The sequence below is a fragment of the Xiphophorus maculatus genome, chromosome 19 (assembly GCF_002775205.1).
Source record: "Xiphophorus maculatus strain JP 163 A chromosome 19, X_maculatus-5.0-male, whole genome shotgun sequence".
In the NCBI taxonomy this organism is placed as follows: Eukaryota; Metazoa; Chordata; class Actinopteri; order Cyprinodontiformes; family Poeciliidae; genus Xiphophorus; species Xiphophorus maculatus.
Window position 1 is genome coordinate 22,079,322 of NC_036461.1, and position 15,097 is coordinate 22,094,418.

The 15,097-nt window shown below is 40.4% G+C and overlaps 1 protein-coding gene across 1 annotated transcript; it reads right to left on the reverse strand.

The window, feature by feature from the left end:
- Positions 1 to 5,066: 5,066 nt before the first annotated feature.
- Positions 5,067 to 9,989, reverse strand: foxi3 (forkhead box I3). Its single transcript, XM_005812756.2, has 2 exons — positions 9,227 to 9,989; positions 5,067 to 7,786 (listed from the first exon to the last, which is right to left on the reverse strand). The coding sequence occupies exons 1-2, from the start codon at positions 9,834 to 9,836 to the stop codon at positions 7,188 to 7,190; spliced, it is 1,209 nt and encodes a 402-aa protein (XP_005812813.1). The 5' UTR covers positions 9,837 to 9,989; the 3' UTR covers positions 5,067 to 7,187.
- Positions 9,990 to 15,097: the final 5,108 nt, after the last annotated feature.

The window sequence follows — 15,097 nt, forward strand, 5'->3', positions numbered from 1 at the left end:
TTCCTCGTACCTCCCTGATTGATTGGAGGTCTGTCTTTCCTCGTACCTCACTGATTGATTGGAGGTCTGTCTTTCCTTGGACTCCTCTGGTCGTAGGGAGCCTTCTGTTTGCAGGGGGACCTCTGGTTGGGTGGAGACTCTAGGACGGTTGTTTTCCAGAGCAAGTTTTAACTCCACCTTCAGGTCTGCAACCTGACCCTGCAGAGATTTCACCGTTTCCTCCTGTTCTTTGAATTTTGAAGCTTGCTCAGTGTGACTTTTGAGCTGCTCCTCGTATTTAAGTCTCACTCTGTATTCTTCTACCATGACTTCTATCAGACCTTTATTGCGGGAGGCGTATTTTTCAGCCTCCCTCTTGAAGTACTCCAGCTGTTGAAGAATGCTCTTGTCGGCTGTAACTTTGGAAGAGCAAGAAACCTTTGACACATCTTTAATCTCTGGCATGTTTCTTTCATGTTCACGATTGACTCGCAGGTGATGTTCTTTTACTACCATTTTTTGCAGTTTCTCAATCTCCTCCTGCTGTGATTTGACTTCAGCCTGATATGCAATCCTTCGGTCTCTTTCCTCATGGAGATCAAAAATCTTACTCTGCAACTCTTTTTTAAGATTGTCTACCTGCTTTGTGAGATCGATGACGTGTTGGCTTGTTTCTTCCACAACTTCCACTGAGGGGGTAATCTCGAAGCCAGCAGAGGGAGTTGTTTCCTGCTTGACTTCCAATGATGTTGGACTCTCAAAGTTGCCAGAAGGACCTGATTCCCCCTGGATCTCTACTGATTCATCTTCCGGCTTAATGGGGCTGTTGCTGTCATCTTCAAAAGAAATGACAGCGTCGTAGTCGACTTGGATGTTGAGGTCCATCATGTCGACCCATGAAAGCTCAGCTGGAAAAGCTTCATGTTCACAAACAATCTGTTGTTGCTTCATGTCTATATTGTGGTAAATTCTTGCTTCTCTGAAAGGCGTGTAATATCTGGAATCGATATCCCGCTTGTTTCAATTAATTTCGAACGTGCTCTGAAGAGTGATCTGTCGTGATAGAACTGTGGAACAGGTCTGAGAAAACGCTGTCTGCAGCTACATTCAAGAGAGAGACTCCTTTGTGGTATCATAGAGTGACGTCATAACCGCTGATGTCATTGATACCATTGGAACTGAACATTCTATCAACCTTATTCCTGGGAGGCTTACTGGGGAAACGATTATGGGTGTTACTTCCGTCGCCCACCAGAAATAAAAGTATTTCCTTGTAATTTGGAGGGTTTTTGGCTAATCTATATTCATGATAGAAGTTACATCTCTGTTTTCAGTTATTGTACAATATTTAGTAAACTTGTTTATGGACACCATCTGCTATCAGAGAGCTATTCAGTACAGAGGGTTGTAATTATGAGCTTAATCACGGGGCGCGACAGTGACACCGCGTTAAGTTTTGTAACGGAATTTCAAAATAAAAGCCTAAATATTCCTCTCAGGGTAGTGCTAACTAGTATTAGCCTTTACTATCTTTTTTCTCTCAGGTTATTGCACTGCCCTGCTGCACAAGACAGTAAATTAACCTTAGCACAAACCTTTGCATTTCACTGCCCCCATTAGCATTAGCCTTTTCCCAAAAAGAAGCTTTTAGCTATTTTTCTTACTTATTAGCCATGCTTAATACACTGAATGGAGTGATGCTCCACATGCTACTGACAGCATTTTGGCTAATGTCAGCAGTTTGGCTCATTTTAACTTGTACACTAATTTCAACATACTGAATGGCATAAGTCCATGTTACTCAACATGTTTGTCAATCTCCACATGCTATTGAGTACATTGTAGCTTACCTTAGCATTGATGCTAATTTGTAGCATCAGAACGCCCACGAAGTGTGCCAACCGACAGGCACACTTTGGCAGGCCCCGTTAAAATTTCTTCAGAAATGTTCTAGTTTGAGTTAAAATCTTATTCCCTGATCAAAAACATACCTTTAGTGCTGCTTTGATTCGTTCACGCATGTTTGAGAAATCCTTTCATCTCCATGGCATGTCCACCCAAAACGCCTGGGTGGACCAAGCCCCACCTTTGAGGATGAAGCTCCTCCTCAGAGCTCCAGTTTCCAAGCTCCTGAGTGTCCGGACTCAGGAAAAACTCCGCTCCTGAGTTTCTGTGTTGTCTTAAAGTCAAAGACATTCTAACACATCTGTGTGTTGCAGCTAAAAAAGGATGTGGGGATAAAAGTAAACTGCATTACAACTAGAAGTCATCCTAAAAAAAATTAGGCCTAAGATTTTGCTAAAAGGCAAATAAAAAAAAATTTTAAAAATCATTTTGGGCAAAAAGAATTTACTTAGACCATTATTTTAGGAATATTGCGACAATATTCCTAAAGGTAATATTATCCCCTTTAGGAAGGGGATAATATTACTGATCTCCTAAAGTACAAAATGGATCAAATTAAGGGTCTTGCCACATCGCCATATCAATGTTCTCTTATTCAAGTTCTGTGTCAACAATATGTCCCCGCTGTCACCCCTTAATAATGTTAAGGGGTGACGTTATTAAGATTACATTCAAAAACTAACAATAATGATTTGGGTTATTTAGCCTCGGGATTCCCCCGGAAGAGCTGGAAGAAGTGGCCGGGGAGAGGGAAGTCTGGGCCTCCCTTCTGAAGCTGCTACCCCCGCGACCCGACCTCGGATAAGCGGAAGAAGATGGATGGATGGATGGATGGATAGCCTGTCATAAATAACCCAAATTATTTATGGCAATAACTTAGGTTATTATTGTCTTAAATAATAACCCAAATTATTTGAGTTACTATGAATGACAATGAGACTTTGGAAAAGTAACCAAATTTGACGTTGGTTAATTTTCCAAAGTCATATTTTTACCATGTTATCCATTGATTTATAAATGTCACCATTCCCAAAAAAAATTATTTAATATATTTTTAAATCTCATCCCATTACAATATATAGCATCAGCAAGAGGGAACACAGAGGTTAAACTGGACATGTCCCAATATCAGTCCTAGAGGGATTCCAGAGTTGGTTGTAAATAAAAAAATAAATAAGGCCCAGCCACCGCCGACACTGATTCTACTAAGAGTGGAGAAAATTTGTCTCTCCTTATCATGCGGCATCTCTTGGAGCTGGATCATGAGTAAATGGCAGATCACTATCTCTCAGATCCAAACCAATCTGAGATTTGGGCAACAGAGTACAAGTCATTTCTGCACGACGATTAAAAAGCCTCGACTCATGCTTAACTCTGTTTAGTAGAACTCCAGATTCACTAAATCCTCAAACTGTTCTCCTGTACCTGCACCATGTGCGGTAAATGTTTGCAGAGATGTTTTACGACGTGCTGATTCTTAGCAGTAACAAAGTAACGCGGCTCCCCCTCTTATTTGGGACAAAGTGCTGGAAACAAAGGGGATGCTTAAATCCCGTTGGCCTAACAGAGATATCTTCACCTCTCTTCAGAGAGTACCTAATTGATGCATGCGGATTGGCGTACAGGACAGAGGACAATGGCGCCATTGTTTCAGGGTTTTCTGTACAAAGACATCTGTCAACTGCTGTGTCTTTGCGAAGCGCTTGGCTTCGCTCCAAACGAGAACCTTTTCATCTTCCCAGCGCGCCTCATTCCCGCCTCTGGCTGCAGAGCTGGTGTCGGAGGAAGTCGGGCTTCATTCATTTATCTTTTCTTGTCGACGAGGGTCGCGTTTTATTAGTGTTGTATTAAAACACTTGAACTAAGTGTGAGTTTAGGTGTTTCATAACATTAGGGTGGAATGTCACGGAAATAAAAGAAAGTCGTCACCCTTCCGTGTTTCCAGGGGTGCAGTTTTAATAACCAACAACAAAAGTATGGAGGACCTTTTAAATTTCTTTGTGCATTTGAAATAAGTTAAAACTGACTTACAAATAACTTTTCAGCAAGATACAGAAGATTGTTGTAAGTCAATAATTCCTTAATATTGATGAAAAAGTACTAGTTCTGATTTCACGTATAACAAACTTTTCCCAAGTTATAGATGAAACAATTTGCCAATGGAACAAATACTTTTTCATCAATATTAAGGAATTATTGACATAAAACAAGCTCCTATATCTTGATGTAAAGCTACATGTAATTGTGTTATATTTTAGTGTACTAAAATATTTGCACTACAACCTAGACCAGAATGCTTGATAAGATTTGTTGTTTTTGCAATACATACATGGATCCTTTTGTACACATATAATTACTGATTTATTTATTGGTCTGGTCAATCAGATGTCTTTTTAGAGAGTCACCACAACAGATAAAACTAGTTCATGGTGCGCAGTCAAAAAGAGACCATGCAATTATTGCTTTTAACAAACATAGCTAAATTGTGGAAACAATTATTTCCAATTTTATTTAAATTGCTACATGTATAAAGCATTAAGTTCATTTATATGAGAAAATGTGGCACATTTGGGCCTCCATACAGTCCAGTGGAAATTACATAACCAAATCGAACGAGTTTTCTTGTAAGAAAACTGTCATTCTAAGGTTAAATGCCTTCCAGAGGATAAACTTGATCTTAAGCTCTGACTTCCTGTGAAAACAGTTTAACATTAACTGTTTGATCTGAGTCAAAGTTTACACTTGGTGTATTTTTTCCTATAAATCTGGGGGTTTGGGCCTCGCAGTCTCAGAAGTCAAAATAGAAAATCTGAAAGAAAAACATTCCTGTTCATATGCTTTTCAATCGACAAAACAATGATTTTTAGAGTCAGACTTGGCAAATTTAGTAAAAATAAACAAACAAAAAAAAAACCCCACTTAAAACATAACTTCTTATTAAAACAATAAAATATCTATCCATCATCATGCATGCTTAACCCCAGTGGGGTTGCGAGGGGTGCTGGTGCCTATCTCTGGTGCTCTAAAATAAAATATAGGAAACAATTTAAAAAGAAATTAATTTTATTCATAACACCAGGTTTAGCATTTTTTAATGCAACTGTTTAAAAAATATGAAAGATGCTGAGATGTAAATATAAGTAAAGTTGAGAATACAAGGAACAAGAATGATTTAAAAAAAATTGTATTCTGTGTGAACTGATATGAAATAGAGTCAACACATTACATTTTTGGCAAAGCCATAATAATATATATTTATATATATTTAATATATATTTATTAAAATGCATTAGAAACTGGATCAGTTTTATGTAGTCAGTCTGATGGTGGGAGGCTTTTCATCAAGAGTAAAAACAAAACAAAATGTCAGTAATTGATATAAAAGCCATTTAATGATTGTCAAATTGAATCCTGAGGAAAATAAACAAGACAGAATATATTGTTTACAGATACTGTATATTAATAAAATCTGTGTTTTAGTGAGGCTGTCTTTTGCTGCATCCTGGAAGCTAATATTTGCATATTTAATCAGACAGTGTCTTTGGACAAACAGTAGAAAATGCCTATGAACATAAATACCATAAATACTCCCAAAAAGTGTTTTTTTCTTTGTGTGTGTGTGTGTGTGTGTGTGTGGTTTTTTCAATGTTACAAAAATACACACCCATCAGGTCCACGTCGGTTTCCATAAGCCACAGTGCTGAGGTTTCAGTCAACATGGAGGACGTCAGGAACAAGGCAGCAGGCATTGGCTGGTCGGGTAGCATTTAGCACGAGTAGCACAGTTTCACAGTATTTACAGAGGAGTTTAAAACAACAACACATGTAAAACATCATGTAGTTGCTGTTAAATCAGAAAACAATTAGTCATACTGGTGCTTAAATAACGCATCAGTTGTCACTGTTGCAATAATGTCTGTAGCTGCATTTCAATTGCCGTTAAAATTGCGCAAAGTTTAGTTCTGGAAATAAATATGCCAAGTTTCTGAATTTAAAAAAAATACATTTTTTAGCTGCATCAAAATGTATGCATTTTGCAAAACTGCAGTAAAAACACTTTTTTGTCAGTTTTTATAAAGCAGCAACCCACTTATTTATAGAAACTGGCCTCTTTGGACAATGCACTGCTGGCTCCACTATGAATGTATCTCGTAACTGTTTATATCCGTCGCCGCCATGATATTTTTTAAAGACGTATCGCATGAACAAACTTCTTCACATGTGATTTTAAATGCATTTCTTATTTAATTGCAAAGTTGTGGGTTTTTTTAAACATTAGTGGAATCAAAAGTTTTGTACACATAATGGAAATGCAGCTACAGACATTTATTCTGATCTTGTTTCACAAGCTGGAGAAAAAGCACCTGATAAATTTAGCAGTAGTTTTTACGTGCTTATTGGGCAGAATATCACACGTTTAAGGTTTTCTAGTTACATAGCAACAAAAGAACAGCAAGCTGGGTAATTAGTCAGACAATCCAGCGGGGTATCAAGTCTGCAGCTTACTGGTTAACAAACTAACTGAAGTTTCCCAACAGCATTTTGTTAATAAGCGTAACGGCTGGTGCTACTTCAGTTTCCACACTGATTATCATGTTTTTTTTAACGATTTCCAAGCAACAAGAAGTCGTCTTTTTTGTAAAACTTGGGAGAAGCGCGGCGTTTCCTTTCTCAGCCTGCTCACGAGCAGTGTGCAGCAGCATGTTGGGGAGGGGCAGCTATGAAAACCGTGAGAATTCTGGTCGGCGCGTTTGCTGCCATCTTGTTAAAGGACTTAAACTGCAGGAACGATTTTTAAATCGCAACTTCCCAAAATCTCAGCCGCTCCCGTGTCATAATGCAAGCATATGATTGAACATATTATCGTAACTGCATTTGTCTAACAGCATAATACAAACCCTTGGTGAGCCACTCTAGTAAATGACTGTCCTTTTGAGGTATTGTTGGTGTCACATAGGCAACTTTGGCAGCTTTGTGTTAGTAATGTACGAGCCCTTTTATTGTGTAAAAACTATAAAACTGTGACGGTTCGGGCTCAACTTTAAATATGGTTGTAAGGTTCGTCATAAAATATTTTACCTTTTGTTGTTACAAGATTGAAGTTTAGTTGAAAAAGGTGCTCAGGTGTAAGTGAAAGTAGTAGTTTGTTTTAGTTTTTTGGGGGTTTTTTGCATTTTTTTAAACTGATGTTAATCAGACACTCCAGCTCAGTCTATGCTGTGACTTCTCTGTGGGGAATATGAAGCGTATTGAGTGTTGATGCGTATTCTGAGTGGGATTCTCGGAGCGAGAGGCGTCGTCCCTTAGAGCTCAGTCCCGTCCCTGGGAAAGATCAAGCTGTTCACACTGAAGCTGTTGTAGAAGTGAGCGTTGAACTGTCCGCTCTGCCCGCCGCCGAACGTGTTGTAGTACACTCCCCGGTTAAAATGCAAGCCCTCGCCGTGGTCGGGAGGCCCCGCCCCCACCTCCTGCCCAGTGCCGCCGCCGGGGTGGTACGGGCTCAGAGCCGTTATGTTCCTGTTCGACAGCTCGTTCACCAGTCCGAGGGACCCCTGTCGGCCGGGGGCCCCCGAGCCGAGCGCCGACATGTTGCTGTAAAAGTTATTGAAACACGGAGCGGCGGCGGCGGCCAGCCCCGCCGGCGACGACGACGACGAGCTCTTGTGGTTTTCGTTCATGGCTTCCATCTCTGGCGAAGAAGGCCCCAGGAGCTGGGGGCTGTCCGAGGCCTTCATGGGGCCCGCCGCCGCCGCCGGCCGGCCGTCCTCCAGCTTCGTGACTGCGGCCGCAGCAGCTCCTCCGGAAAGGCTCGGGTCCGACCGTCGTTTCCTTTTCCGCCGGAAGTTTCCATTGTCAAACATTTTTTCGCAGTTGGGATCCAACGTCCAATAGTTTCCTTTTCCTGCAAAGAAGAATAGAAAAAAAAAATTATTTCAGTCATTTATTTTCTCTGCATGCAAACCTTAATCTTTAAAATATGTCAAGTGAGATTTTTTTTTTTTTTTGACCGAGACATGAAATAAAATCTGGGATTTTTTGTTTTTTCTTCAGAAAATATAAATTTAATTAAGCAAAAATAAATAAAAATTGATAAAGGTTAACTTTAAGTACATGTAATATAAACTTTAAAAATGGTTAAAAAAAAACCATTCCCTACTTCCTAATTTCATTCATGCATGCATTTTTGTATTATTATTTTTGAAAAAGATGATTAAAATCTAATTTGTATCGATGTGTACATACTGGAAAAATTAGACAATTTCTTACTTTGTATCATAAGTAATTCTTTTTTTGGAAATCATGTTCAAATTAGTTTTTAATAGTTTTTTGAAAATACTTTTGTCATAAGTACTGATCTTTGTATATTTATTTCTTAAATATTCTACAAAGTTTGACAAATACTTCAAAGTTGTTTTCACCTTGTATCTTTGTTTGCAGGTATTTCAAATTAAAAGCGAGGGGAAAACCTAATTCTATGGAGGTTTTAATGCTACCCATGCAATACATAACAAACTTTCAGTAATTATATAAAAACAGAATCTTTGTCATTTACACTTGTCTTAAACAGTGTATTTTTTAACCGATCTAAACTTCCTGTAAAAGTTTTTTTTGTTTTTTTTTTTACATTATAACACAGTATTATAAACCAAGCTATTTTAGATACAACAAATTATTTAGTAGATTGTTTTGAATGCAAAGGCCTATTGTAAGTTTGGGCTGGTTTTTTAAATTTATTTTTCACTTTAAAGAAAATCCAGTTCAGTTGCTCCTCACAGGTAATTCCACGATCATGGCGGGGCCAACAGTACAACCTTTCAATAAATAAATACTTAAATCTGAACTATATACCTATACATGTTAACATAAATAAAATGATTTTTTCAATCTAGTTTTGCCATTGTCCCGTACAACAGCAAAGCATGAAAACAACCGGTCTGTGCAGGTTAGCAGTTTAGATGTTACTAAACATTCAATAAGCCAGTGATAATTTTAATAAAATGGAACCATGAAAATAATTCAATTATAAATGTGTGTGATTTCTTAGTGCAAATTTAATTCCAACTTGTTGCCATTCTATATTCGCTTTATTTTGATAAATTTACATTAAAAAAGGGGGTGGGGGGGAACATTACATGCTAGATTAGCTAATTTAGCATTGCAATCATTCATATTGTAAAAAGTACTACTAACAATGCTAAATAAAATGTTTAATTTATTTACAATTTTATTCAAATCGTAACATTTTTGATGATTTAGTTGCTGAACTGTGGCACGTTTGACCTTCCATACACTTAAGGCGTCACCTAAGTATTTCTAACCCTTTCCGAGGTGTTTAGGTTACCTGGGTCATCCTCGTCCCTCGGGACTTTTTTGAAGCAGTCGTTCAGAGACAGATTGTGCCGGATGGAGTTCTGCCAGCCGGCTTTGCTCTTCTTATAAAAAGGGAAATTGTCCGCCACGTACTGGTAAATCTGACTCAGGGTCAGCTTCTTTTCGTGCGCGTTCTGGATGGCCATGGCGATGAGAGCGGAGTAGGAGTACGGCGGCCGGACCAGCTTCAGCAACTCCTCCTGGCTGGCGATGGACAGCCAGCCCAGGTCGGGCCCTCCGAACCCAGGTGAGTTGGCGAGAAACTGCCGCTGCGAGCCGTAGGAGGGCGGGATGAACGGCGTCGGGTTGTTGCCGTGCAGGTAAGACGCGGAGGAATTCACGCCCGGCCCATTGAGCCACAGGTACGGGTTCGGGGAGGAGGCGTAGTCCCCGAGGCCGTAGCCGGCGGGTCTCTGGGCGCCCTGGAGGCTCTGCTGGTGGTACACGCTGCTGAAGTTGTCGCAGTAGACCGCAGCTGCCATGTCCGGGGACTCCTGGGCGCCTTTATGTGGAAGAGAGCCGACGATAGGGGAGGTGTGGGGCTGGTGCTGGTGATGGGACTGAGGGTCGATGGAGTTCATCACTCCCCGCGGGAAATCCCAAAGGAGAAGCTGAAGCGGTTCGGGGTGGACTCTCTCGATGATGCGCGTGCAGCTGCAACAAGTGTCAGAAAGAGTGAAACAGGTTTTAGTAGCTTTAAAAAGGGGGGGAAAAACCTGGAGAGCGGCCACGCGAAGACTGTGGAGAACTCCCAGTAACTCCTGACAACCAATAGAGAGCCCAGAGGGTGTGGCTATACACTCATTGAGCTGAGAGTAGGTCAGTGGCTTCATTTAATAAAATTCATTGAGAGAAACTTTTCAAAGAGGAGGATGCTGTGACCGTTTAACCTCAGCTAACAAACAACAACACAGGACAAAAAGGGCGATGTGGCCTTCAGGACTTTTAATAGAAGATGTCTATGTTCCAGGTCATTGCAGTGGGGCGGCCGGGGAGAATAAGTATTTCACACACACGCGATTTATTTATTTATTTTCAAGTTTTACAAAGAATCGAGAGGTCTCTAAGTTTCACCTTTGGTGCACCTCATCTGTTTGACACAGAATCAAACTCTAAAAATGAATTATTTGACAGTGCCAGTTAGCTTAATTATTGGATCGCCTACCAACCAGCAAGGATTCTGGCTCTGACAGTTCTGTTAGTTTGTCTTTAAGATGTAATCCTATCCTCCACTCATCATTACCTGGATTAATCACACAGGTTTGAAGTTATTGTCTGTATAAAAGACACCTACCTGTCCACACTCAGTCAAACTCCAACCTGTCTGCCACGGGCAAGATCAAAGATGAATGACTTGGAGGGAGCTGGGACCACAGTTTCAAAAGTTACCACAGCAGAGTACTCTTCCTTCGAGGAATAAAATTCTGCAGCACACAGCAGGTCCATCTGAAGTTTGCCAATGACCATCTAGATCAGAGTTTTTCAAAGTAGGGGTTGCTGCCCCATAAGGGGCGCCAGGGTTGCTTTAGGGGCACAGACTTTTGGAGAGATGAGGAAAAAAACACAAAAATAGAAATGTTATTACAATTTATTATATCATAAAATGTAATCTGCTTTTCAGTCATTACTATAAAATATAAGTTAAGATAATTTATTGAAGGGTTATTTGCCATGCTCATCTTTGGTATTGGCTGCCAGTCAAATTAGTCAAGCTGCTTTGCTCTTTAAGCTGGACAGCTAACATAGCTAGCAAGCGCAAAATCTACAACTTTCTGACAAGAAAAAGACAAAAGAAAGCAGACACTGCCGCAAAATACTCCAAGAACTCACAGGAAACTTAAAGTATGTGATCAGATGAAACAAAAATGGAACTTTTTGGGATAAACTCCACTCCCCGTGTTTGGAGGAAGAAGAAGGTCGAGCACAATCTCGACCTTCTTCTTCCTGCAAGAAGACTAATCTCAAGAAGACCAACCCAACCCCAAGCACTGGGGTGGAAACATAATGCTATGGGTGGAAATATTATGATTCAGGTGTGTTTTTCTGCTAAACTGACAGGACAACTGCACCATATTAAGCATAGGATGAATGGGGCCATGTATCGTGAGATTTTGGGCAATAAACCAAAACACACAGCAAGGGCAGCTAAGGAGTGACTCTGTAAGAAGCATTTTCAAGTCCTGGAGACGACCAGCCAGTCTCCACACCTCAACACAATAGAACATTTTTGTTGGGAGCTGAAACTCTTTTGCCCAGCAACAACTTTGAAACCTTAAATGCCTCAGTTTGAGGTCTCCAGATATTACATACATGAACCTACATTGAAAAATGTAGGTTTTCAATGTTATTTCCATGAAACAGACTTTTGCAAGGCATTGCACAAATAAAGAAAAAGTATGTGGATAACTCCTTAGCTATTTTAATGAGATGTCAGATACAGTACAAGTCAGTCTGGGTTTGCAAAGACAACACTGAAAAGGAACACGGGATTTCTAAGTCAAAATTAACAATTTGCCACTGTAAAATTTATTGTCCTTTCTCACAAGCACCACAACTTTAAAACAGATTTCATTTGTTTCTTTTTTGATCCGGGGTATATTTGAATTTTTCTCATATTCAAATTTAGTGGAGATGGAATTAAATAATCCATTCAGCTGACAAGGTGAACACTGGGAACTAGAGCTGTGCAAGTTGTCAACATGCGCACAGATCTGTGCGCACGTGGGCGTGTGTGTGTCTTTCTCCTCTCCTTACAGGACGTGACTGGCAGGTGTGTCCTTAACTTGGATCTCCTCAAGGTCAATCAGGCAGGAGGAGCTTAGCTTAAAGAGAAGTGGGTTCTCTGATTCAAATGCCAGATTGTTTTGGTCACGAGTGATAATCAGGCTCTGCAGTTCTGGTGTCTGAATGTGCCTCGAGTTTCTGACACTCACTTTTCTGTTTCAAAACTGTTTCATTTTCTTGTTGTGGTTACATTCCTGGACTGCAGTACTTTGCTCCCTCTGTGCATCAGTTGGAAGAACTTCACCCAGGACTCTGTCGCAACTCTCCTCACTACCTGCGTTTCCATTACAAACATGCGCAAAACTTTGTCAATATTCCGTTAATGTCAAAAAAACACAATTTCGCAATTAAAATCCAATTTAAATAAGTTACTTCACATAAGTTATTAAAAACCGTGCCACGCCATGATCCTCCAACTACTTCTTGTTGTCATCTTCTTTGTGGTCTGTGCCAGCGGCAACATCCTGTTGTTGCTGAAGTGTTTCCATTAAAATTTCGCAAAATAAACAATTTCGACACGGCCAAAAAACCCCCACCTCATCCTAGCGCCAAAACCTTTCATCAGCGGGTTTCCATTAAGCCAATTTATTTTCGAAATGTCAAATTGTGCATTTATATGGTCAATGGAAACGCTCCTACTGCTCCTCTGGCCACCTTTGTAGAACCACCGTCCCGGATTTCCCCTGACTCACTTGCCTATCCGCCTTTAATCACTCCGTACCGTCAACATAAAATTAGGACAAAGAGACAATCGGCAACAAACCCTGCCAACCTCACCTCCTGTGGACATGCTATCCTCCTCCTGGAACACCACCTCCTCTCCACCAGTACAAAACCTTTTCTTCTTCATTTCAAAATCAATCTATCGGATATCAGACATTAACAACTCGCCTCTCTTCCTATAACGTTGACCTGGACTGCTGCCATTTTACAAATTAACATCTCAAGCTATGTTTTGGGGTCCTTTGATTGTTACTTGCACTATGGTCTCATGTCTTAACAAGCATGACAGCAAAGATTTAAATCTCATTTTGCTTCCAAGGAGCCAGACTCTTTTGTAAATCTTTTCAAGTAATCTTGACTAAACCTCGTCAGCCTTTCCGAAGATTTGTCAATTTTTCTTGAGAGATTGACTTCTTTATTATTATTATTATTATTATTATTTCCTGTTGATGGGAAACTGGATGGAACTAAATGCAGGGCTATCCTGGTAGAGAACCTATTAGAGGCTGCAAGAGACTTGAGATTAGGATGGAGGTTCATTGACGATGACCCTAAACATACAATCAGAGCTACGACAGAATGATTTAGGTCACATTTTATTTATGGTAAAACATCAAAGTCCAGACATAAATCCAGCTGAAAATCTGTGGCAAAATGTGAAAATAGATGTTTACACGCACTCACTACTCAGCCTGACTGAGCTTGAGCCATTTTGCAAACAAGGGTGGACAACAATTTTCAATATTCAGGCGTGCAAAGCTGGTAGACTCCAAAAGACTTACAGCTGTTAACTGCAGTGAAAGGTTCTGCCGGCAACGACTCGGTGGGAATTTACACAAATAGACGCCACACTCAAATAAACGCACACAAACAGTGAAGAGCTACTGCAGTGTGCGCAGAGCATTATAGGCAAAAAAAACCCAAAAACCCAACAACGAAGAACGGCTCTCACTAGCAGAGACTCGAGTCCTGTTGTTAACGGTAAAGAGCCGTTCAAAGGAATCGGATCCTTCATCATTACTACGTAATTCGTGTTCAGGCCAAACTTGTTAGTTTTAAAATACACTTCACTAAATACGATGAGGTACCAAAACAAACATCTGCTGCACCTGCTGCTATAACACTGGAAATTGTTAATACAATCAATCATAGAGCAGCGCTGCTGGGAGCAAGGGGAATGGCATGAATATGCTTTTGCAATAATTATTTTTTCTAAATTAGTTTTCCAAGCAAGACTTCACACTTGTTCAGACTTTGTGAACTATTGTTATAGAACATGTCGGATTGTTGCGACTCTTGAAGGGTATGGCAACCCATGCAGCTCAGCAGAGGGGGCAACGTTGCTGAAGATTCACATGCTTATTAAAGACGTTGTATGAGAACCGACGTTTAAAATCAACGGATAAAAAAGGTGGACATGACTTTGAAAAGTGAATCCTTTTTTTTTTTTTTTTCTTGGATGACATCCTAAGTAGTTTTTAACTGCAAGCCATACAATGATAAAGAGCACATAATATTTAGACATTTCAAGTGATTTTTGTCTCGTTTTTTTAAAAAAAATCACATTATTTGGCTGGACGGCAGCGGTGCGGAGGGTGCGTCTGGGGGGGATGGGGCAACAGCTGGGCTCCACAGCGGAAAGACGTGATGGGTAATCTGTGTCAACCTGCGTCTCCTTTTCAACTTCCACACGCGAGGGGAGAGATCCTGTGAAGAATACAGACCAGTTGAATACAAGGCACTCAAACTTAAGGACGCAGCGCTCAATTCATGCTCAGCAACCTGGCCCTTTTACAATGTTAAACCAGCGAGAATTGACTTGCATTAACAGTTGCTGTTTTATGGCTCGCTGCGAGATTAGAGAACACAAATACTAGCTAACTTTTAGGTACTTGCATGTAAAGCTAAATAAAACCTCGCCTTGGGTCCTGTAATGGCGAGGCGGCGGAGTCCATGCCACCCTACCGTTGTTTTTCCTCTCTGTTTACACTTACATCTGACCACGACCAATCAGAGAACAACAGCAAAGCTTGCTGTTGTTCGGCCCTGACGGGAAAAAGCAGCAGTGGAAACCCTCTCAAGGCAGGCTGGGTAAAGTGGAGCCGGGTCTAGCAGAGCCAGGGGAAAACAGGTCCATGTGTCTTCATGGACTTTTAACTAGCACAGAATGATGGCTAACATACTAAATTAACTTTTATAAACACATAACACAGATTGTTATTAAGCACTTGGTCTTGTCATCACTTGACATTTTCATATATTATAAATACAGATTAGTTGTTACCTGAGGCTAAAGCTAATGGCTAGTCCAAAAGAGGCCAAGATTAAAGTAGAC

Bases quoted from the DNA above. Each gene is read 5' to 3' on its own strand.
- foxi3 (XM_005812756.2), bottom strand. From the start codon at position 9,836: ATGAACTCCATCGACCCTCAGTCCCATCACCAGCACCAGCCCCACACC. The intron at 7,787-9,226 runs GTAACCTAAACA...TCTTCTTTGCAG, and splicing joins GAGGGACGAGGATGACCCAG to GAAAAGGAAACTATTGGACG.